This window comes from Ictidomys tridecemlineatus, chromosome 8 (assembly GCF_052094955.1).
Source record: "Ictidomys tridecemlineatus isolate mIctTri1 chromosome 8, mIctTri1.hap1, whole genome shotgun sequence".
Classification (NCBI taxonomy): domain Eukaryota; kingdom Metazoa; phylum Chordata; class Mammalia; order Rodentia; family Sciuridae; genus Ictidomys; species Ictidomys tridecemlineatus.
Genome location: NC_135484.1, coordinates 115,239,606 through 115,261,916, shown reverse-complemented (window position 1 = coordinate 115,261,916; position 22,311 = coordinate 115,239,606). Strand labels below are relative to the sequence as shown.

Below are 22,311 nucleotides of genomic sequence, written 5' to 3'. Positions count from 1 at the left end.
CACCATTGCTAGCACCTCCTTAATGGCCTCCCTGCCCCACCCCTTCCCACCAGCCACCCCCTGTCTTGCTAGTTTATTTCCTGGGAGCCCTTGCCCCCAAATGCATCCATCCGGGGTTTCTTGTCTTGTGGCTGGGCCTGGACTGGGCAGGGAAGGGGTGGGTCATGCCAAGTTGGAGCCGATCTTTATCCAAAAGTTTGATATTTTGTTCCTTGTGGATTCTTTTACAATATTGCCCTTAAGTGTTATTTCTTCTAGGGACTTAGTGTTTTTGGCATCCCCTGAAGTTTTGTGGCCCAGGCGAGTACCTCACTCCCCTGCCTCAAGTCCTGGCCCTGGGTTCTTGGTTCTCTCTCTCATCTCCCATGAGCCCCTCGGGCAGGGTCCAAGGCATACAGAAAGGGTCATCACCTTATTATAGATGGAGGCCCACAAGACTAACCATCCGACCCCTTGGTACTCATCTCTGCCTTTCCTGCCCTCTGCCAGCTTCTCTGCCAGCCCCTCGCCCTTGGGTGCACTCTGGTCAGAGGTGTGAGACGTTCCTGCCCAGCCAGCCTCTGTCCCCATGCCTGCTCCCCTGGCCACTTGATGGGTGCTCTTCCCCTCTGAGCAAGGCAGGGTGTGACAGGAGCAGAGGTCCCCTGTATCCCCAACCTGCCTCTGACCCATGCCTATGCCTGGATGCTTAGGAAGGTTCTAAGTTTGCCCTCCTCCTCCTCCTCCTCCTCCTCCTCCTCCTCCTCCTCCTCCTCCTCCTCCTCCTCCTCCTCTTCCCCTCCCAGCCTGAACCTCAAGAGCCCCTGGATAATGCTGATGCTGACGGTAGGAGTGATCCCAGAAAATATGTCCTGAGGGCTGGCTGTGTGCCAGCTGCTGTATAGATAGTCTCAATCAAACCTGACATTAGTTTCTGACATCAGTACTAGTATTGCCCTCATTTTACTAACAAGGAGACGGAGGCAGCTTGTCCAAACTTATCCAGCCAAAACATAGTGGTACCAGGCAGAACTTGCTATATCATTTGTGGGACCCAGTGCAAAATAAAAATGAGGGGGGTCCCTTATTTAAAAACAACTATTAATTTCAAGACAGCAACATCAGAGCATTAAATGTAGGGCCCCCTGTGACTATACGGGTTCACGCCCATGAAACCAGCCCTGGAACCCGAATTTGAACCCAGATTCTAACTCCAGACCCCACAGACTCTACACTTGAAGGAAATATAATCATAACCATAATCATGCTCTAGGCAGTGTGCAAAACCTTAAGCCCTTTCAGCCGCCCTGTGGGGGGTGGGTATTATTACCTCATTTTTGAAGAACCTAAGCTTTAGAGAAGTTAGGTTACTCTCCAAGCTCCCCCAGGTGTAGTTCTGAACATGGGACCAATTCCAGAGCCAAGGTTCTTCTCCCTGTGCCATGGCAGCCTCTCTAAGGATCACAAAGGCAGGAACTAAAATGGAGCTGGGCACAGCTCAGGCAATTTCTTAGAAACTTTGTCCTCAGGGCTGATCACTGGGGGTCCAGCTGCCGTGCTTATGACGGAAAGGTGCCCCAAGTCTGCAGGTACTTCCATCGGGGCTTCTGCTTCCACCAAGATCGATGCAGGTAAGTGTGAGGGGCTGGGGGCAGGGATGCTGGAAGAACTACCTTTTGTGGACTGTGTCCTCCCTGAGTCTCCTCTACTCAGCCTCCAGGCTGAGCTAGCTCTGAGCCCTAGAGGGCTATCCCTGTCTCCTCACTCTCTTCCCCATACAGCTATCAGCACCTGAGGACCCCCGTGCCCCCAGAATGGGGCTACCACCATCCAGAGTCACATGTCACTCTTCTGGAGCCCCAGCTGGGACTGACCCACAGGGGTTCGGAGCCCACCCACCTGCCCTCCATTGCTATGGCCATAGGCTGGGCCTGGCCTCATCCCCACTGGGACATGGAGCCTGATCTGCGGGAGGTTGGTGGCAGTTCCTGGAAACCTCTGTCTCCATCACGTGAGTCATTAGGGGATGCAACTTTTTAAAATTTCAAATTTTAAGCTAATATATCTTTTAATGTTTAACCCGTAGATTTGAGGTGTCCCTCAAAAGCTCATGTGTGAGAAAATGAGAGAATTTTCAGAAATGAGAAGATTATGAGAACTTTAACCTAATCAGTGGATTAATCCACTGATATGGATTAACTGAGCATTCACTCTAGACAGAGAGGGTGTGACTAGGGGAGGTAGGTCACTGGGGGGTACATGCCTTTGGGTTTATATTTTGTCCCTGGTGAACAGAGCTTTCTCTCTGCTTCCTGGCTCTAATGTTCTGAGATACTTTCCTCCCCACACCCTTCCACCATGATGTTCTGCCTCACCTTGAGCCCAGATCTATGGAGTTGGCTGATGAACCAAAAAAAGCTTTTCCTTCTCTGTATTGTTCTCATCAGGTCTTTTGGTAGCAACAATGAAAAAGCTAATTAAAACATTATCAAAGCATATATCCAGTGCTATCAATATTATTCATTATGCAATGAAATATTAAGCATTGTTAGTGCTGGGTGCGGTGGTGCACACCTGTATTTTCAACTACTGGTGAAGCTGAGCAGGAGGATCTGAAGTCCCAGGCCAGCCTAGGCAACTTAGCAAGACTCTGATCACAATAAAAAGAGCTGGGGATGTAGCTCCGTGGTAGAGTGCGCCTGGGTTTGATCCCCAGTATCTTAAAATAAGATTAGGACTGGACTCTGAACTACACGGGGCAGGGTTTGGGGCCAGCTCTGAACCCTGCGTGCTACATCAGTGGGTGAATGATGCGCTTTTCCCCACAGCTGCTGGTGGGCATCTCAGCCACTCCCAGGAGTCTTGGCCAGAGTCCCACCCTTTCCCGGAGCTGACAGCCCCACTTCGGAGCCTGGACCTTGATGAGTGGCAGGTAGCAGGGAAGGGGTGGCAGAGGCTGGCTGCTGCTTCACCTCTGGGGATGCCCCGACCTTCTGGGGGAGGGGACTGGAGAAGGCTCTGGGGCTGTTTGGGGGGTAGGAGTGGGCAAGTGTTTCACCCCCTCTGTGGTTGCAGGGAAAGCAGGACAGTCGGGATGTGGTGTGTGGCATCTGTATGGAGAAAGTGTGGGACAAGCCGGAAGCTGAGCGCGTGTTTGGCATCCTGCCCAACTGTACCCACGCTCACTGCCTGGGCTGCCTCCGTACCTGGCGGAAGAACCGTCGGAACCTTCCGCTGAATGTCATCAAGTCAGTGTCATGCAGGTGCCGGCAGGGAGGGAGGGAAGGAAATGCCCACAGAGACATGGACCAGGAGGCCAGTCTGTGGGCTTGCGCCCGCCACCCCCATTCAACCCCCACCTATCCCATGCAGGGCCTGTCCCCAGTGCCGAGTTCATTCCAGCTACATGATTCCCCACAAGTTCTGGGTGGGCGAAGGGCCCGAGAAGGAGCAGCTCATCAGGAATTTCAAGGCTTGGACCAGGTGAGGCAGGCTGGGTGGGGAGGAAGGAGGTGGCTCCCAGCCTGGGATCCTCAAACACTGGAAGATCAGAAGTGGCCCAAAAGGCTGTGACCAGTTTTTATAATTTTAGCAATTTTTTATAATTTTTATAATTTTGGCAGCAGGAGTGGGCAGGGTTAATTTTCTATCTCTTTCTATTTATCTATCCGTCTATTAATTAATTAATTTATTTATTTTGAAGTACTGGGGATTGAACCCAAGGGTATTCTACCACTAAGCTACATCCCCAGTCCTTTTTTTTGGTCAGCATCTTGCTAAGTTGCAGGCCTTGAACTTGTGATCCTCCTGTCTCTAGCTTCCTGAGTAGCTGGGATTACAGATGTGTGCCACGATGCCTAGCTATTTTCAATGTGTTTTTTTTTAAGACAGGAAAATACATTGATATGAATGCATGTTGTTTGCTTTGATCTTTGAAAATATGGGGTCCCTGACAAGGGTATTGAAGGGCAGCCCTTGAAAATGAAAATTAGGTACCCTTTAAGATACTTCACTGCCACCTGCTGGAAGAGAGTGGAAGAAGTGTAAAATCTACACTGGTACTTGGTACCGGCTTAGATGGGATGCTTTTGTGCTGGGTAAAACCTGCCCAACCTTGTGTCAGTCTAGAGAGCTCCTTGTTCCTGAAACAACAGAGCTTGGAGGTGATGGTCTTTATCTACCTCTACCTTGTCACAGCCAGATCCCCTGCCGGTTCTTCATGCGGGGGAGAGGCCGCTGCCCCTTCAAATCTGACTGCATCTACCTGCACCAGCTTCCAGCTAAGACCCGGGTCTCTGGTCCTCCTTGGCCTAACAGTGTTCAACTGGTCTCTGGGAGTAAGGTGATAACAGTAGGGACATGGGATCAGGGAGGCTCCTGGTCATGGTATATAATTAATATCCATGGCAACTGTAAATCTCTGTGTGATGTCTGTAGTGTGGATGGTGCCTGTGCTTACACCACTGTGCTGTGTCCAACCTGCCCAGCTCACACGTGAGCCTTGAGCTCCCTGTTTCCAGGACAATCTCGGTTGAAGCTGATGGGTTTTCAATAATTTTTCTCTCTAGTTCCAGGTACTAGGCCCAGCACTGTTCTTAAGGGGCCACCAAGCCAGAAGAGGATATGTTCTTCACAGACTGTGCCCTGGCTCTGACTCTCTGAGCTTCAGAACTCCTGCCAGGTCTCAACAGTTCTCTGTGGCCTGCTGCACCAGGATCGGCTGGAGGAGATGGGACGAGGGGAAGGGCTGGTGGTTCTTTCCCCTGTGGGGTTTAGTGGTAGGCAAAAGTAGCCAACCCTTTACCCCTGTGAACTACAGCAGTGACACAACTGGGGGACACAGGAATGGAGGATGGCTTCTGGGGTGAGAAAGGATTCTCACCTGCTTGCCAGTGTCTTGGCTTTTAAATTTGCTTTTTTGTAGGATTTTTAGAAGAAAACTAATAAAATGTACCTAAGCTGTCACTGTGCATCTGAAGAATGATCTGCTTATAGCCCAGCCCCACCCCCAAGGGGAATAGGGTTACTCTTTCATTCAATTTGTTATACTTTCACCTGTCACTTAGCTTCTGGAAGTCTCTGCTGTACACATATAAGAGGAAGCAAATGAGAAAGGGAAATAACATCATGAAACTGTTATGACCTTACAAAGCCTTTGAAAGGATCTCCAGATCTCCCAGAACCCTTGAACTGTTTTTAGAATTCCCCCCCCCCCCATTTTCCTTCCAGTTGGCTAGATGCAGATCTTGGTGCGGGAGCTGTAGAGTAGGGAGTGAGATTATAGTTGAGGCTGGCAGGCGTTCCTGGTTCTTCATGGCCCGACCCACATCTTGATTACCCTATTTAAAAGTACCTCACCCTGATTCCCTTCTGTGCTGTCCCTCACCCCTCTAGTACTGGGGATTGAACCTGTGGTGTTCTACCAGTGAGCTACATCTCCAGTTCTTTTATTTTTTTATTTTGAGATGGTCTTTCTAAATTATTGTGGCTGGCTTTGAACTTGCCCATCTCCTCCTGTCTCAGCCTCCCAGAGTCACCGGGATTATAGGTGCACACCACTGCATCTGGCTTCTTGAAAGTTCTATATCACAAACATTCTATTGCTTACTTATTTAGCTTTTTCTCTTCACTTGTATGTCAGTGATGAAGGCAATGACCTGTGTTTGGTCCCCTGTATTCCCAGTTCCTAGGTGCTCAGTAAACTTTTTTTTTTTTTTTTTTTTTTTTTTTTTTTAGTATTTTGTTTTAGTTGGGAAACAATGCCTATATTATGTGGTGCTGAGGATGGAACCCAGCGCCTGGCATGTTGAGCCACAACCCCAGCCCCTAGTAAACACTTACTGAATGAATGGATCTGTGTGGCACCAGAGTTGGGGGGACGGATAGTACAAGTTGGCTCCCAAAGTGGAGATTTATGGGCCACTGAGGGCTGGCTCTTCCTACTCCTAGAGTTCAGTGATCTCTTGTATCCTCTAAGTGGAAGGTGGCACCACTCCTGGCACCTATAGACAATCAGGGCAAGACTGCTACTTGGTCTTTGAAAGATTCACAAAATAATTGTAGATGACTGAAACATCAAACGGGGCAGCATTTGACTTGGTTGAAATTAAATGGCAGGGTAAATACCATAAATTTCCCCTTTTCTTTTTGCGGTACTGGGGAGTCCACCCCAGGTGCTAGCACAGCCAGGTAAGCATTCTACCCCTGAACTACAGCCCCAGCCCTCCGGGCCTTTATTCTGCCCCATCGCTTCTGCGGGTGACTGAGGAAGATGCTTAGAGTCAGTCCCGGAGGATCCGCCCCTCCACTAAGCCCCGCCCCATTAAGATCCCGCTCTGACGCGCTCCGCCCACAAGCCAACCGCCCGATCTGGCCCCGTCCCGCCCGCGGACACGCCCCGTCATTGGCGCCACACCTACTCTCCGGCCTGGCAATTTGTGGACCCGCCTCTTCCTGTCCGCACTCGCGCCCCGCCTCCCGCCCTGGTCCCGCCTCGTCTCCCCGCTGCTCAGCGCGGGAACAGCTCGGGTTTGAGACGCTGTCTGTGTAGCGTCCGGCGCTGGAGGAGGCGCTGTCACGTCTGGGCCGGCCTCGAAGCTGAGGCCTTAATTAGGGCGGGGGAGTAGAGTGGCGCAGCACCTGCGCCCGGGATGGCGACCCTTGGGACTGGGGATGAAGGATCCGCACCTTGGGCGTCCTTGGAAGCACCCGCCCGCCTCCTGCTGCAGGCACTGCAGGCTGGGCCGGAGGGGGCGCGGCGCGGCCTCGGGGTGCTGCGGACGCTGGGTCGCCGCGGTGGGGAGCCCTTCGACTGGGGCCGCTTCCTGGAGGCTCTGTGCCAAGAGGAGCCAGTCCTTTGGGGACCCGACGCCCGCCTGGAGCTGTAAGTCCTCGGCTTACTGCCCCGCTGCAGTCACCAGAGGTCCGACGGTCGCTTCCTCTCTGTTACTGAGGAGGGGACTGAGCTCAGAGGTTAAATCACTGCCCACCGTGAGGGGCGCGCTACCGCGCAGCCTGGGAGGAGTGGCACTCCTCACTGGGCACCTACTGTGTGCCGGGCAGTGCTGGACACTGTGGATACCAAGACACCTTCTGTTGGGCGTATATAAATGAGTATAAGTAGAGTTAAATAGATTTTGATTGTATACTTTCATTTCTAAGAAAAATAGAATGTACACCTTCACTATAGATAAACTTACGTATGAAGTGCACACGATTGTTAACCTATGTACCTTATACAATAAACCGAAATAGAGTTTTTTTAAAAAAATGTATTCTACTGGGGATTGAATTCACCAGCGTTTAGCCCCTGAGCTACATTCTCAGTTCTTCTTTCTTTTTTTATTTGTTTATGTTGTTTGAGACAGGGTCTCATTAAGTTGCCAGGGCAGGCCTCGAACTTGTGATCCTACTGCCTCAGCCTCCGAGTAGCTGGGATTACAGGCAGAAATAGTTATTTAAAACAGATGTGATAAGTGATGGAATAAACATCTGCTAATTTTGGTGGCTTTCTACTCTTTTTTTTCAAAGTGATATACACTTTCAGGCAAGAAAGAACATTTTCTTTGAGAATAGTAACTACAAATCTATATTTTGGTGTTCTTGATAATTTCCAGTTTTTTGAATGATTTTGGACTTTTTCATACCTTCTTTTCATGGCTGACAAGGAATTCCTACTAGGAGTTTCTAGTGTTGCATGGCCTTTTTCTTATTTGATTGTGCTTCCTTTACTGGCCTCATTCTTGGTCTTTAGTTTCTTTGCAGGCACCCTATCCTTTTAAGCCACCTGTCCATTGTGTGAAGATTCATGTTAAAAAAAAAAGATAATACAGATCTTAACTGCACTCAAGTAGCATAGTTAACTCAAACACATGGAAAATGCAGAGTGAGGTGCCAACCCATCTTCAGCTCCAGTGGTACAGGTCTTCCTCCCTTCTTGGGCCAGGTTCCCCAAAGTTGGCCTGGAAACTGGTATACGGAGAGCAAACTATATGTTAAATTTTTGTACTGTGTAATTTTTTGTGTTTTAGATAAGTAGATAGAAGTTCTATATAGCCTTCCCATACTTTTTGAACTTTTTTTTTCTTTTGTAATACTAGAGATTGGATCCAGTGGTGCTCTACCTCTGAGCTATATCCCTAACCCTTCTTGGTTTTTATTTTTTTAAATTTGAAACAAGGTCTCATTTAGTTGCTGAGTCTGGCCTAGGATTTGGAATCCTCCTGCCTCAGCCTCTGCGTTGGGATTACAGATGTGCTGAATTTCATGGAAGAGATGGGTTAGGATAACTTGTCTGAATCCCTAAATTGAAAAGTATAGTAATGTTTGTCCAGTTCTCTGCCTTTTTAATGGATACAGTAAGGGAGGGCAAGAGGCTTAACCTAGGGCCCATGGATAGAACTATATTTCAATACACTTAATTTCCTTTGTAACCCTAGGTATTTTGTTTAAAATATTTAACCCTCATTTAGAGAAGGGGCTCATGGCACTAAACAAGATGCCATGGATCCCTTGGCACCACAGACCCTTGGAGTAGGGTCTTCCATATCTCTCTACTCCCAAGAATAATCCTGGCATAAGTTAACCCCCCCCCTCTTTCTTTTTTCTGTAGTTCTCTCTTTCCCTTTTTTTGGCACCAGGGATTCAATCCAGGGGCTCTTCACCACTGACCCATATCTCCAGCCCTTTTTATTTTATTTTATTTTATTTATTTTTTTTTTTGAGAATTTTTAATATTTATTTTTAGTTATTGGCGGACACAACATCTTTGTATGTGGTGCTGAGGATCGAACCTGGGCCGCACGGATGCCAGGCAAGGGCGCTACCGCTTGAGCCACATCCCCAGCCCCCCCTTTTTATTTTTTGATGCAAGGTCTTGCTAGGTTGCTGAAGGTCTTGCTAAGTTGATGAAGGTGGCCTTGAACTTGTGATCTTCCTGCCTCAGCCTCTCAAGCTGCTGGGATTACAGGCATGTGCCCTTATGCCCTGCCACATTGAATCTTCCACAAAGAAGTGAAAGTACTTTTTTTCCCTCCTTCCTCTCATGCCAAGAACCTCTGTGTGATATGACATAAAGCCCTGCAAAGTCGCACAGAGGGAGCAGCTCAGGCATGATAGGGGGTAGGCTAGATGCAGCCATGACTTGTTTGCCACATCAAGCCTCAAGTCACACAGGGTCTGGATTTGTGCCTCTGCAAAATTACAGACCGCCGCATTGCATTATGGGCCTTTAGGGCATGGGAGGATAGTGTTTAAATCAGAGAATGCTGGGTGCTTGCAGGAAGGAGTTTTCCTTCTGCCCTTACACCAGGGTTCCAAAAGAAAAGGCTCCCACCCTGCTCTCCCCCATTGCCTCTGTGAATACTGTTTGGAAACTAAAGTTGTAATGAAGTTTATTATCTGATGGTTCCTTCTGTTTGAAGTCTCACCTCCTCTGTGAAGCCTTCTCTGTTCGAAGCAGCCCTTGCCTATCTCTGCACCCTTATTCTCAGAGAGTTAATTCATTCAATAAATGTTCACCTAAGCAATACTGGTACCCAGAGGAAGGAGACTGCCTTTGGTTTTCAGTAATTCACAGTTTTGTGGCAGGAACAAGGGAGATAGTGGGATGAGTAACCCTGACAGTTCCAGGGGATTGCCAGGTGGGGCTTCAGGACAGCTTACACAGCATCCTGGAGTGTTGTTTTGGAGTATTGTTTTGACCTAAAATATGGAAATAGACTTTTTTCTTTGTTATACAAAACAAACCTGGGGCTGGGTATGTGGCTCAGTGGTAGAGCACTTGCCTGGCATGCATGAGGCCCTGGGTTCCATCCCCAGCACCACAGAACAACAGCAGCAACAAGAAGAAGCATGAATCTTTTTTTTGTTATTGTTTTAGTTGTCAATGGACCTTTATTTTACTTATTTATATGCGGTGCTGAGAATCAAACACAGTACCTCACACATGCTAGGCAAGCACTCTTCTACTGAGCTACAACCCCAGCCCAGAAGCATAAATCTTACAGAATAAGTTCCAACATTAATTTCTTAGTTGAAATAGGGGATATCCAAGAGGTTAAGAGCAGGGCCTGGTGTATAGTAGATGCTCAGTGAATACTTGCCAATGACTCATGCTGTCCTCTCTCCATCCACACCAACTCTTGCAGGTGCTGCTATCTGTCTCCCATCTGTCCTCTGCTATTGTGCCCCCAGCCTGCCCTAATCTGCCCTGAGCTTCCTCCAGCAAGACACTCTGACTGCTTGCTCTCCCTCTGCTACCCAGGAAACCACTGTTGCTGCGATTGCCCACATTATGCCGGAGGAACCTGATGTCCCTGCTGATGGCTGTTCGGCCGTCACTGCCTGAAAGCAGGCTCCTCTCTCTGCTGCAGATTGCCCAACAGGACTCAGTCTGTGCTCCCGATGCCTGGCTCCGATCCCTGGGAACACTGCTACAAAGGGATCTGGGGATTAGAGTGTCTCATGAGGGAGCCTCTCCATTGTCCGAAGGGTGCCAGAGACGGCTCCAAGGCCTATGTAGGCAGCTGGGCCAGGGGGGCAGGAGGTTGAAATTGTCCCCGGCTGCAGACCCTGAAGGGGAACAGGAGGAGGAGGAGGACAGGAACTCACAGCATCGTGGGAAACGCAGAAAGGAGCCAGAGGAAGAGCCTGCCAGTCCTGAGGGGGAGAGGGCCCCCAAAAGATCCCGGGATTGGGAGGGGGAAGAAGATCACAAGGATGAGAGTCTTGAACACGAGTCATTGGAATCCCTGGGTGATGGAGGAGCCACATCAACTACTAAGAACCAGCTGGATGTGGGAGCTGAGACTAGTGAGGCTGGCCTGAGTCTGGAGGAAGCCAAGGGTCTTGCTACAAGCATGAAGTTGCCCAAAGCTGTCCAGGTACTGTGATGGGGAGGCAGGGTTTATCCATGCTGGTTGGGACGCTGTTTCACAACTTGGATCCATGGAGCAGGGGGATGGAGGCCTGCGAGGAAGGAGTCCCCCGTGCCCAGCCTTATGGAGAGGGTTAAGGAGGGAGTTATAGAGGTGGGAAACACTTCTAACCATCTGTAACATGGAGTTGTTAAAGGGTGCCAAGCAAGGCAAGAGACTCTGGGGCCACCCTGTTAACCGTCCTAGGGGTTAAGGGGAATCATATCTGCCCTACCAGCCAGGACCAGGTTTACTTCATTAGTGTTGGATGGAGAGAAAATAAGTCTGGACAATCTTGTTTGAATTCTTAGAACTTTGCAAGATAGAGGCTTCATGTTCTTAGCTCTCTTGACTCATCTTTGTCCACTAGCTCCCACTTAACAGGCTCCCCCCAACGCCAGTACCAGTGATTGACCCCAGGGCTGCTTTACCACTGAGTTACATTCCCAGTCCTTTTTTATTTTTTGTTTTGAGAACAGAGTCTTGCTAAGTTACTGATGGTCTCACTGAATTACTCAGGCTGATCTCAGACTTGCAATCCTGCCTCAGCCTCTTGAGTTGCTGGGATTATGGGCATACACTACAGTGCTCCGCTGACCAGGGGCAGGGAGCTGGGTTGGGTAGTGACTGAACTCTCCTCTGCAGGACCAGGTGCCCAGGCTGCAGCAGCTGCTGAAGACCTTCAGGGAGGTGACTGACCCTACCCTACTCTCCGTAGCCCTTCTTCCACCTGCCCAGACCTCAGCCATGCCCTGGGAAGCCCCAGCACATTGAGGATCAGGCTGGTGGGGGGTGGGGTTGGAGGGAAGGTCTGAGGACGGTCACTGGGTCACTGCTGAGGCTCGTCTTGGCCCGAGAATAGACAGGCCATCACCAATTGAAGGGGTGGCCTCAGTGAATTGTCATCAAGGGCTCTGCCAGCCCTGACGGGATTTACCTCCCCAGGGAATGGAGCGGTTGGAGGCTGCCCCACCAAGTGAGCTGCAACTTTTCCATGAGTGTAGTTCCAGCCAGGTGAGGCCAAAAAGACTGTTTGTCCCTGAGTTTATGGCCACTCCCCCCACCTTTTTCCTCTTTAACTTTTGTTTCCTTACCTCCTACCGGAATCTTGCCCTCTTCTGTCTCTTGGGTAGAGTCACCCTGAGTGCTTTTCTGAGCCCTCGATTCCTTCCCATAGGCCAGTTCGCCCACCCTTAATTTGTCCTGGAGCTTCCTTGCTCTGCCTCTTTGATTGCCCACTTGGCTTGTGACAGCCTAGCAGAGTTAGACTGAGCATTCCCGGGTGTCCCTTGTCCTTGGGCAGATGGAGCTGCTGTGTGTCCAGTTGCAGCTCCCCCAGCTCTCAGCAGCAGGCCTCCTGCAGCTCTGCACCTGGCTGCTGGCCCTGTCCCCAGACCTCAGCTTCAGCAGTGCCACTGTGCTGACCAGGAGCCTCTTTCTTGAACGGGTAGGTTCACTAGTAGCCCCCAGGACAATGGGGAGAATGTCTGAGCCCTTGGAAGAGGATTGCATGGGAGAGGGTGTTCCTGGCCATGCAGGCGCCTGGTCTTGCTGGGCAGCTTGGGGCCCTGCTCAACAGGCTGGGTGTGGGTCTCCTGGCATCTAACTTCCTTCTAGGGCCTCAGAATTCTTTCAGAAGCTGATTGAGGGGATTTGGGGGTTGGGGAGGGAAGCTATGTGTCTTTCCACTGAATAGGTCCCCTGAGCCCTAGATAAAAGATCTTGTAATTTTTCCCTGTACAACATGTATCACTATCTGAAATATATCTCAGATAAACATTTACTGAAGGAAGAGAAATGAATTACTGTTTCCTCCCTGTTGGCTGCAGATCCTCTCCCTGACTTCCTCTGCTTCCCAGCTGCTCAGGACGGCCCTGACTTCATTCTGTGCCAAGTACACCTACCCCGTCTGCAGCGCCCTCCTTGTTCCCCTTCTCCAGGCCCCAGGCATAGGTAATTCTAGAACCAGTCCCAGACCTGGTACCTCTGCCTTCTGTGCCCAGCACCCTTTGCTGGTAGGAGTTGAGTGTTCAGTGGGTCAAAACACCTGTTGCTTCCCTGGCGGTGACAGGCATCCTGTTCCCCCCAGGCCCACCTCCTCCCCTTTGCTCTCCCTGGCCCAGGTCCAGCTCAAACAGAGTTACTGTGTGGCCTAATGAAGGACGAGTCCCTGGAGCCGGACACACAGGGCCTAATGCTGGGGTAAGTGTGCAGGACTCCATGTTGCCTCCATTCCCATCTTTCCCCCAGGCCAGGCCTGTTCCAGGTGGCAGCCGGCTGGACACCAGACCCTGGTCCTCAAAGACAGGATGTGGTGTAGCTGGTGCCCCTGTCACTCCAGCTTGAACCTGCCTCATGCTTTCCAACAATGGGCCCGTGCACATTGCCATTCCATTCACTTTCCCATGCACTTCCCGAGCCCAGGGTTGCTGTTCTTCTCCCCACAGTAGCCTCTGTGGGGTGTGGGGCTAGCTCCATACTATGAAGCTACTATGAAGTCTCATAGACTTCATTCAGTCCTGTGAGGCAGGAGTGCTGCCACCTGAGAGCTGGAAAAAATGCTTAGAGAGGTTAAGGCATTTGGCTAAAAGGTCGCCCAGCCAACAAGTGGGATGAACCAAGCCTGCCCACTCAGGAAGCCACAAGTCTCCACTGTGACGTGCTGCATTTTGAAATGAGGGGAGGGCCGCACAGTGGAACAGGAAGCGCAGCTAAAGTGGCCATGGCGTGGGTGGAGCTTTGCAGGGAAGGCCACCTGCTCCAGGAGGCCTATTGTGTCATCCCACAGCGTCACCTTCCTCCTCTTTGAGTTTCCTTCACCTTTGGTTCTCAAAATGCACTCTTGACTCCTGGTTACTTTTTAGTAGGAAACTATATTATATTAATCAGATTTTTGTTGCTGTGGCCAAAATACTCAACAAGTCCAACTTGGAGGAGGAAAAAGTTTTTTTGGCTCATGGTTTCAGAGGTTTACTCAGTCGACTCCCTTGCTCAGTGCCCAAGGTGAAGCAGAGCATCATGATGGAGAAGAGCTGTTCAGCTTATGGCTACTGGGAAGCAGAGAGTAAGAGAGATGGAGGCACCACAGACGAATAACCCCAAAGGCACACCCCACCTGCCTAGAGTTACTACCCACTTCGTCCATTCAAATTAGGATGGATTGATTAGGTCACAACTCTGATAATCCAATCATTTACCTCCTGCATTAACCGGAGCTTTGGGGGACACCTCAGATGCAAACCATAACTCCTCTCACCATCACACTACAGTATCCTTCACTGTCAACTCCTGGGGGTCTTGAGTTGTGACCTTCCTCGTGCATGTACGGGCTCTGCAGCAGAGGCTGCTGGGGCTGTTGCCCATGTCACAGGGCTCTGACTACTCTGTTGGCAGGGATCTTGGCTGGCCCCAGAACCTTGCCCTGCCAAAATAACAAGAGCAGTAAAAACCCAGGTTTGATGGGCAGTTGGGCCTTTCTCACCAGGGCCACTTCTCCGCAGGCAGATCTTAGAGCTGTCCTGGAGGGAGGAGACTTTCCTGGTGCTGCAGTCACTCTTGGAGCGGCAGGTGAGCAGGCCGCCTTGGAGGCAAGTGGGCAGAGAAATGCTGCAGTGCTGTGGGGCACGGAGGGATCCTGGGTTTCTGGGTCTTTTCAGTGATGAGAGGCAAGCAGGACGATCACCCTACAGCATGGTGCCCCATGACGGGGAGAACCCTGCAGCTCGAAAGGTTGGGAGCAGAGCTGACCATGTGGTCCATCTAGCTCTACCTCTAGTAAGCTTGGGGCTCTAGGACAGGATTTTTTTAAATATTTTTTTTATGTATTTATTTATTTTTATGTGGTGCTGAGGATCGAACCCAGCACCTTGCACGTGCCAGGTGAGAACTCTACATCTGAGCCACAACCCCAGCCCCAGGATTTTTTGATATGTATGTGTAAACTTAAGTTTTGAATAGGTAATAGATTCTAATGTTCATAAATTTTCTTTCTTTCTTTCTTATTTCTGGTACTGGGGATTTAACTTAGGAGTACTTAACCACTGAGCCAAATCCCCAGCCTTTTTTATTTTTGAGGCAGGGTCTCATTAAGTTGCAAAGGGCCTCACTAAGTTGAGGTTAGCTTCACTAAGTTAGTTAACCTCACTAAGGTTAACTAAGGTTAGTTAACCTCACTAAGCTGAGGTTAGCTTCAAACTTGCAATCCTTCTGCCTCAACCTCCTAAGTCACTGGTTATTACAGGCATATGCCACTGTGCTTGGAAAGCTGACATTTCTTTATGCTTCAGTTTCCTCTTTTAAGAAAGGAGAGTTATTTATTTATTTATTTGGTGCTGAGGATCGAACCCAGGGCCTCAAATGCCCTAGGTGAGCCACAACCCCAGACCCAAAAAAGGAGAGTTATGAGACTGGAATAAAGTTTCAATGGGGTAATTGGTATAAAGTGCTCAGAACCGTTCTTGATGCATAGTATTGATTAAATTATTATGAATCGCTGCAGTGTCCCTTGGGATCTTTCACTCCTTTATATCTTCAGCCACAAGGCAGACTGTGTATCCTTGGTTTCACCTTGGTATTTTGCAACAATGGCTACCGTTTTCTGAGACCTGTCTCAGATCCTGTGTGCATTATTTCATTTATCTTTCTCACAATCTTCAGAGTTAGATATTTTGAGCCTCATGTTACAGATGTGGAAACTGAAGCTTAGTTCTCAGTTTCCACATCTGTGACAAAATGTCTGAGATAAGCGGCTTACAAGGAGGAAAGGTTTATTTTGGCTCATGGTTTCTGAAGCTTCAGTCCATAGTTGGCCCAGTTGCTTTTGAGTATATAGTGAGGCAATAGATCTTGGCTGCAGGAGCATGTGGCAGAGGAGGTTGCTCACCTGACGGTGACCAGGAAACAGAAAGAGACAGAGAGGAGGGGCAGGGGTCCCAGTGTTCCTTTCCATGGCCCACCACAAGTGTCCAAGCTTCCTTTTGCTAGGATTCACCTCCTAAAGGCTCTACCACCTTCCAGTAGTGCCACCCTGGGGACCAAGCCTTCAGCACGTGGGCCTTTAAGGGACATTCCAGACCCAAACTATAGCATTTGGTTAAGCTACTTGCCCAGGGTCACCTCGTGAGGAAATAGTGGAGTTAGGAATTGAGTCCAGGAGAGGCTGAGTGAAGAGCGCAGGCCTTTCTTGTGATTTGCTCCATCTCTCAATGTGTGCAGGTAGAGATGACCCCAGAGAAGTTCAGTGTCTTGATGGAGAAGCTCTGTAAAGAGGGGCTGACAGCCACCAGCTCCCTGGCCTATGCCAAGCTCGTGCTGACAGTGATGACCAAGTACCAGGCTCATGTGAGTGTTGATAGGGCCACAGGGGCTGGTCCTACTGGCCAGGCTGCTCTGGGTCTGCCATGAGGGTATACAGATTTCGAAGGAAGGAATAAAACACTTGCCAGGGAAACACAAGTTCAAGTCCAAAACTGAGAAATGGGACTGCTTAGGGATTTATTCATCCAGCTAACACCTCTTTGAGCCAGATACTACAGTTAACTATTTATCATGTCTTTCCTGTTCATTAGCCTGAGATTGGAGGACAGGGTCATCTCAAGGGGAGGGACTGCATTGTGGTTACTATAGTTTATCAACACAAGTGGCAAATCTAGCTACAGGCACATGCCATGGTGCCTGAGCTCCATTTTATAGATGAGGAAATGGAGATTCAGAAAGATTAAAGTCATTTACGCAAGGTCACATTGCCAGGACTGGCAGCATTTTATAGGGGGCGCAGTAAGTCAGGGACTGGGCTTTAGTTCTTGGCTGTTGGCATTTTACCTTTTTCTTGGAGATCACAGACCTATTTGTTAATTTCATGAAATTTGCTATAGATCCTCCCAGAAAAGTGAAAATATGAGCATGTCTCTGCTGCACAACTTCAGGGGGTTTCCAGACCCTCTGTAGCTCACGGAAGAGGAATGCCCCATGTGGGGCTTCAGGAGTCTTCTAAGGGAGAGTTATTTGGTCACACTTGCATTATAAAGAAGCCCCTGGTTTTCTTGAGGAGTGGGGATTGGAGAGGGAAGATGCAGGGCCTGGGAGCTGTCAGGACTTGCACCAGCAGGTCAGAAAAGAGAATGAATGCGCGGTCTCAAAGGAAGGTGGCGGGCACAGTGGAGTCTTGAACCTGTTTCCTCATCTGTAAAAGGGAGGGCTGTGAGGACTATGGAGGAATGTGTGCAGGTCTGTCGCATGTAAGCCCCCAACACTTGCCTAATGCTGTTAATTTAACTTATTAGTAAGTTGTGCAACTAGTATTTGAATCCAGACCTACCTGGATCCATGGCTGGCTAACCATGGTGAAATAATAAGGTGTGGTCGCTCAGGAGCCTCCTGCTCTTCCTCCTCTGGTCCTTTGTCCTGGCTTCCTCTCTCCTTCCTAAACAGGGCCCCTGGGGTAGAGAGGCAAGGGGAAGGACCAGTCGCTAGAGTCTTGACATGATTCTTCCTCCTCCCCAGATCACTGAGGCCCAGAAGCTGGACCTGGCCATGGTCCTAGAGTCCAACACCACCTTCCTGAGGAAGTCCCTACAGGCTTCCTTGAAACATCTGGGCCACTGACCATCCAGCAAGGGATCACCTCCTGGAGCTCCGACACCAGTTTCCTGAAGGAGATTTTGCCCTCAGCACCTCTCCCTGACTCCTTGCCTCAGACTGATCCCCGCTGATCCAGACTGACCAACTGCCTCCCTGTTCCAGGCTGCAGAGGCCACCCTGACCTCCCAGTCAGGAGGGAGAGCTCTGGAGTGAAGGGAGGGAGGGGGCTGAATGAACTGTTTGCCAGGGCTGCTGGCCCTGGGCTTGCTCCTCATCACCTCTGAGGCTGCAGAAATGGAAACTTTCTGACAGGCCTAAGTAGTCAATGGCGATGCTCAGTGGGGTCAATGATAGACACACAGTGCTGGAGGGGACCTGGGCCACCTCTGTGCTCAGCACAGCTCTCTTAGGCTCAGGTATGTAATGACCTTCTGTCTTTGTTTTCTAATTTGAATAAATTATCAATAGCATTTAATAAAAAGCAGGTGGTTTAATGATGTCTTATTAGAAGCAGCAGTGCTTGCCTACCTTCCCAAGTAACTCTGGGTACAATTGAGCCATCCCCCACTCCCTGCAACCTCCTGCTCAGTAACAGGAGGCATCCTCTTCCTTATGAGGGGAACAGCGTAGAGTGTTTTTTCTGAAATTCATTTACATTCCCTGTGGGTCCAGTAATATGTGACCACCACCACCACCCACAGCCCCACAGTAGGTGAGGCATGTAGCAACCACTGGGCAGGGGTGTGGTAGGAATGAGGACTTAAAAGGTGAGAGTATCTCAGGCTGGAGTTGGGAAAGGGTTTGGGTCCAATAACATCTCACAAGGGCCGGGCGGTCCTGGGGGTACTGCTGTGGGCAGAGAAGAGGACAGAACATACTTTAAAGGTAGGTAGTGCTGTGGGCCTGTTTTACATCTTTGTATTCCCAAGGCACCTAGCTAAGCCCTTTGTTTACAGAAAACACTTTGAACGTGTAAATGTTACTAAATCAGCTGTCAAGTGAACATTCACTACAGTATCTTCCTAGCTGCAGGCATTGAAGGACCAAGAACAGAACTTTCTGGTCACTTCCCTGACCACAGCTTCCTAGGAAGCCCCAAACCACTATTCAAGCAAGATGATGAGAGAGGAAGGTCAGGGCTAGGGATAAAGCCTGTTTTGTTTTGTTGTAGATGGATATAATACCTTTATATTTTTATGTGGTGCTGAGGATAAAACCCAGTGCCTCGTGTGCTAGGCAAGCACTCTATCACTGAGCCACAACCCCAACCCTAAAGCCCTGTTTTGAGAATAACAGTTGAGGCAGAGGGCAGGAGGAAGTGGGCAGGGGTTTAGAGGACAAACATGCCAGAATTGCATGCTGGCAGTGGCCTTCACCAGTACTATACCCAGTATGTGTGACTACTGAACCCCAGGCCCCGGACCTCTTTGGCTGCTCCCTGCATTGTAGTTACTAAGTTGAGAGGCAAGGTATGGAAGAAAGTAAGTTGACTGAAAATCCAGCTAATCAAGAAGATAGAACTCAAGGTCCACAGCCCTGAGAGCTCTCGCTTCTCTCTTGTGGGGAGGCTAGTTTAGGGACAGTTTATATAGGAAATGGGTGATCCCAGACTGGTGGGCACCTTCTCACAGGTGGAGGTTTGTGACCAAAGGATGCATGATCCTAATTTCACAGTCAGGAGATGCTTTTCAGTTTTGCAAATCTCAACAGCAGAGATAATTATTTCCTTGGGCTACTCTCATCACTGTAGTTGACATTACACATCAGGCCAGCGGGGCTAGCTACCTTGAGGCTTTCTCCCTGACCAACAGATTCAAAGGCTTAAATGAAAATATAGTTCACCTGATTGTCTTGGAAGACAAGGGTCAGGTAAGGTTTATCAGGGAGTCAGCAGAAGTGGTCTCTGAGCTGTTTCAGACTCAGCGCCTTCCCTAAGAGCCTGGCAGCAGCTGGCCAATGGGGACAGTTAAGGTGGGTCCGCTGCATGGCGCGGGCGCCCCCCTGCGGCGACACGCAGCAGCGCTCCTTTGGGTTGAGTCTATCGACTGCGCTCTGGACGTAGTCCGCGGGAACGACATTTCTCGCGAGAGCAGGGCCGCTATTTCTGCGCGTGCGTAAAGTGCCCTAACCTTTTTCTGGTACTGCGGCGCGAGGAACCATGAGGTGAGTACTATCAGAATGCCATCTGCGTTCATCCTCATTTCTTGGTGCCGGGCTGACTTCACCATGGGGCATCTTTACCTCGGGTCGGCTTGCGGGCCTGTTTTCCCGCCAGGTTCTGGGCTCCAGTCGCCCGATGCGGTGCCGGAGAATCCTGTCTTGGGCCGCACGCCCGGGACGCTAGTGGGTGGCGGGCCGGCCCTGAGCGCGCTCGCTTCTCTCCCGCAGCAGCAAAGTCTCTCGCGACACCCTGTACGAGGCGGTGCGGGAAGTCCTGCACGGGAACCAGCGCAAGCGCCGCAAGTAAGTGCAGGCCTCCCCGGAAGCCCAGGTTCCGGGTGGTGTGGGAAGCGGGCCGCTGGTGACGTTGTCCCTTCCTCTAAGGTTTCTGGAAACGGTGGAGCTGCAGATCAGCTTGAAGAACTATGATCCCCAGAAGGACAAGCGCTTCTCGGGCACCGTCAGGTTGGCACCGTCCTGACCCCACCCGGTCCTCAGTGCCCGGTGCTCGTCTGCTCCCTTTGAGGCTCTCGCCGAGCCCGGGCGGCCCCGTGCGTACTGACGTGCCAGGGGAGTTCAGGCGCCCTGCCCCGGGCAGGCGGCTGGGCGGACCCCCACCCTGGGTCGTAAAACATGAGGGGAGGCGTGGGGAGGCCTTGGCCGAGCCCGCCGGCTAGTCTGAGAAGCCAGGCTGGCTGTTGGTGAGTGTGGAGACTCTGGGTAAGCTCGCGTGTGCTCAGTCCCAGCCCCTCCACCTGCCCCTGGGACCCAGGGCTGGGCATGACCTGTTCTGTCCCCCCAAATGCAGGCTTAAGTCCACTCCCCGCCCTAAGTTCTCTGTGTGCGTCCTGGGGGACCAGCAACACTGTGACGAGGCCAAGGCTGTGGATATCCCCCACATGGACATCGAGGCATTGAAGAAGCTCAACAAGAATAAGAAGTTGGTCAAGAAGCTAGGTGAGCCAGCCGGCCTGGATTTATATTTTTTGTTCTAGGAGGGATTGATGGTGGTAGAGTGTTTTTTTGCCGTTTGGGTTTTTTAATGACCACAGTCAGGATCACAAAAGTAAGGACTGCTGTGCTTGGTTAGTTAGTTCTGGTGGACTTTCTTTTAATATTTGCAGGGTTAGGATTTTATAAAGGTGGCCATTTGGCTTTTAAGAGGTGAGATTTTACTGTAATGAAAACATACTCGGCCTGATTATGGAAGACGGTGTCATGTGAGGTTAAGTCAGCTAGCCCAGGTGCTGTGATTCGGGATTTGTTTAGGCAATGGTATTAGATCTGTTTTACAGCTAAGAAACTGATGTCCTCAGTTGTCATCTGTCAGCTAGAAAGAGAGGAGGAAGAATTTGAACCCAGGCAGTCTTGAGTAGAGAATGCTTTGCATGCACTATGCCATGGATTTGGGGTCATTCTGGTCTTCTGAAGCGAGGTTTCAGGACCAGTTCTGAGGATGGAGCTAGATACTGCATGGGCATGTGAAGGGGTTGAAAAGCCTTGGTCCCTGGGGCTGGGGGCAAGGGGCTGCTTGGATTGGAGTTCGTTTCTGTGGTTGATTCAGGTGTTTTTCTGACCCTAACACCCATGTTTAGCAGTCTCTTTGTCTAGGACCTAAGCAGCAAATAGTTTTCCTCTTTTCCAGCCAAGAAGTATGATGCCTTTTTGGCCTCAGAGTCCTTGATAAAGCAGATTCCACGAATCCTGGGTCCAGGCCTAAATAAGGCTGGCAAATTCCCTTCCCTGCTGACACACAATGAAAACATGGTGGCCAAAGTTGATGAGGTGAAATCCACAATCAAGTTTCAGATGAAGAAGGTAATGCAGTCTGGTGAGGGATATTGGCAGAATTTTAAATTTCAGGTTTTATCTAGCCTAAACAGAGCCCATCAGAACTCTGGTTCATATTTCTTTAAACACAGGATATTTGACAGCAGGGGAACTGAGTAGAATGAAGCTTTCTGAATAGCTTTGATTAGAGCTATTCAGAAAGCTTCATTCTACTCATTGGAGTCTAGAATCCAAGTATTGCTCTTTGGGTCACTGTGGGAGGAGGGATGAGCTGTCGGCCATCCCTTACAACCTTACTTGACCCTCTTCCCTCCATCCAGGTACTATGTCTGGCTGTTGCTGTTGGTCATGTGAAGATGACAGATGATGAGCTTGTGTATAACATCCACCTGGCTGTCAACTTCCTGGTGTCATTGCTCAAGAAGAATTGGCAGAATGTCCGGGCTTTATACATCAAGAGCACCATGGGCAAGCCCCAGCGCCTGTATTAAGGCACATCCTAATAAATCCTAGTGCTACCATCCCTTAGTCTGCCTGTGATTAGAAATGGACTGTTTTCTGTGCTGATAGTTGCATGTGTTAGAATTATTCGTAGCTAGTTGCTTATGGTTTGTCACCTTGGTGATGGGCAGTTGGGTACCATACTATGGATTACACTCTCCTTCCTGCCACCAAAGTCATGTAGTCTTGAGCCCTCATACCTAGAGTATGTGATAATAGGGTTGCTGACAAGATTGAAGCTTTTTTTTTTAAATATATATTTTAGTTGTAGGTGGACAAATAACCTTTATTTTGTTTATTTTTTTATGTGGTGCTGAGGATTGAATCCAGGACCCCCTTTATAGAATCCTTAGTATCTTGTGGATCCTGTATTTTGAGTTCTAAA

The 22,311-nt window shown here is 49.8% G+C and overlaps 3 protein-coding genes across 11 annotated transcripts; all 3 read left to right on the top strand.

The window, feature by feature from the left end:
* The first annotated feature begins 745 nt into the window (after window positions 1–745).
* On the top strand, window positions 746–4,944 carry LOC110597512 (putative E3 ubiquitin-protein ligase makorin-1). 2 transcript variants are annotated; one of them, XM_021721995.3, is made up of 7 exons: window positions 746–1,610; window positions 1,761–1,990; window positions 2,808–2,911; window positions 3,055–3,227; window positions 3,352–3,462; window positions 4,177–4,321; window positions 4,548–4,944. In XM_021721995.3, the coding sequence occupies exons 2-7, from the start codon at window positions 1,894–1,896 to the stop codon at window positions 4,845–4,847; spliced, it is 930 nt and encodes a 309-aa protein (XP_021577670.1). In that variant the 5' UTR covers window positions 746–1,610; window positions 1,761–1,893; the 3' UTR covers window positions 4,848–4,944. The 2 variants fall into 2 exon arrangements, with proteins under 2 accessions (XP_021577670.1, XP_077876274.1); XM_078020148.1 differs by lacking the exon at window positions 4,177–4,321 and having other exon boundaries at window positions 4,548–4,688.
* An 894-nt stretch (window positions 4,945–5,838) lies between these two features.
* Fance (FA complementation group E) lies at window positions 5,839–17,955 on the top strand. Of its 7 annotated transcripts, none has more exons than XR_005732739.2 (10): window positions 5,843–6,862; window positions 10,244–10,862; window positions 11,541–11,585; window positions 11,841–11,909; window positions 12,199–12,342; window positions 12,725–12,848; window positions 13,019–13,097; window positions 14,380–14,462; window positions 16,110–16,235; window positions 17,397–17,955. XR_005732739.2 is itself a non-coding variant. In XM_005318898.5 (10 exons), exons 1-10 carry the CDS (start codon window positions 6,630–6,632, stop codon window positions 17,496–17,498), a joined length of 1,608 nt encoding a protein of 535 aa, XP_005318955.2. In that variant the 5' UTR covers window positions 5,865–6,629; the 3' UTR covers window positions 17,499–17,955. The 7 variants fall into 7 exon arrangements, 6 of the variants coding, with proteins under 6 accessions (XP_040138474.2, XP_077876265.1, XP_040138475.2 ...); XM_005318898.5 differs by having other exon boundaries at window positions 5,865–6,862; window positions 14,396–14,462; XM_021721992.3 differs by having other exon boundaries at window positions 6,733–6,862; window positions 10,128–10,862; window positions 14,396–14,462.
* A 1,570-nt stretch (window positions 17,956–19,525) lies between these two features.
* On the top strand, window positions 19,526–21,953 carry Rpl10a (ribosomal protein L10a). Of its 2 annotated transcripts, XM_078020142.1 has the most exons (6): window positions 19,526–19,637; window positions 19,863–19,937; window positions 20,019–20,099; window positions 20,443–20,591; window positions 21,280–21,452; window positions 21,746–21,953. In XM_078020142.1, the coding sequence occupies exons 1-6, from the start codon at window positions 19,633–19,635 to the stop codon at window positions 21,914–21,916; spliced, it is 654 nt and encodes a 217-aa protein (XP_077876268.1). In that variant the 5' UTR covers window positions 19,526–19,632; the 3' UTR covers window positions 21,917–21,953. The 2 variants fall into 2 exon arrangements, with proteins under 2 accessions (XP_077876268.1, XP_077876269.1); XM_078020143.1 differs by lacking the exons at window positions 19,526–19,637; window positions 19,863–19,937; window positions 20,019–20,099 and adding an exon at window positions 20,184–20,354.
* The last annotated feature ends 358 nt before the right edge of the window (window positions 21,954–22,311 follow it).

Bases quoted from the DNA above. Each gene is read 5' to 3' on its own strand.
- LOC110597512 (XM_021721995.3), top strand. From the start codon at position 1,894: ATGGCCATAGGCTGGGCCTGGCCTCATCCCCACTGGGACATGGAGCCT. The intron at 1,991-2,807 runs GTGAGTCATTAG...TTTTCCCCACAG, and splicing joins GAAACCTCTGTCTCCATCAC to CTGCTGGTGGGCATCTCAGC. The intron at 3,228-3,351 runs GTCAGTGTCATG...TATCCCATGCAG, and splicing joins CTTCCGCTGAATGTCATCAA to GGCCTGTCCCCAGTGCCGAG.
- Fance (XM_005318898.5), top strand. From the start codon at position 6,630: ATGGCGACCCTTGGGACTGGGGATGAAGGATCCGCACCTTGGGCGTCC. The intron at 11,586-11,840 runs GTGACTGACCCT...TTACCTCCCCAG, and splicing joins TGCTGAAGACCTTCAGGGAG to GGAATGGAGCGGTTGGAGGC. The intron at 12,849-13,018 runs GTAATTCTAGAA...TCCCTGGCCCAG, and splicing joins TCTCCAGGCCCCAGGCATAG to GTCCAGCTCAAACAGAGTTA.
- Rpl10a (XM_078020142.1), top strand. The intron at 19,938-20,018 runs GTAAGTGCAGGC...CCTTCCTCTAAG, and splicing joins AACCAGCGCAAGCGCCGCAA to GTTTCTGGAAACGGTGGAGC. The intron at 20,100-20,442 runs GTTGGCACCGTC...CCCCAAATGCAG, and splicing joins CGCTTCTCGGGCACCGTCAG to GCTTAAGTCCACTCCCCGCC.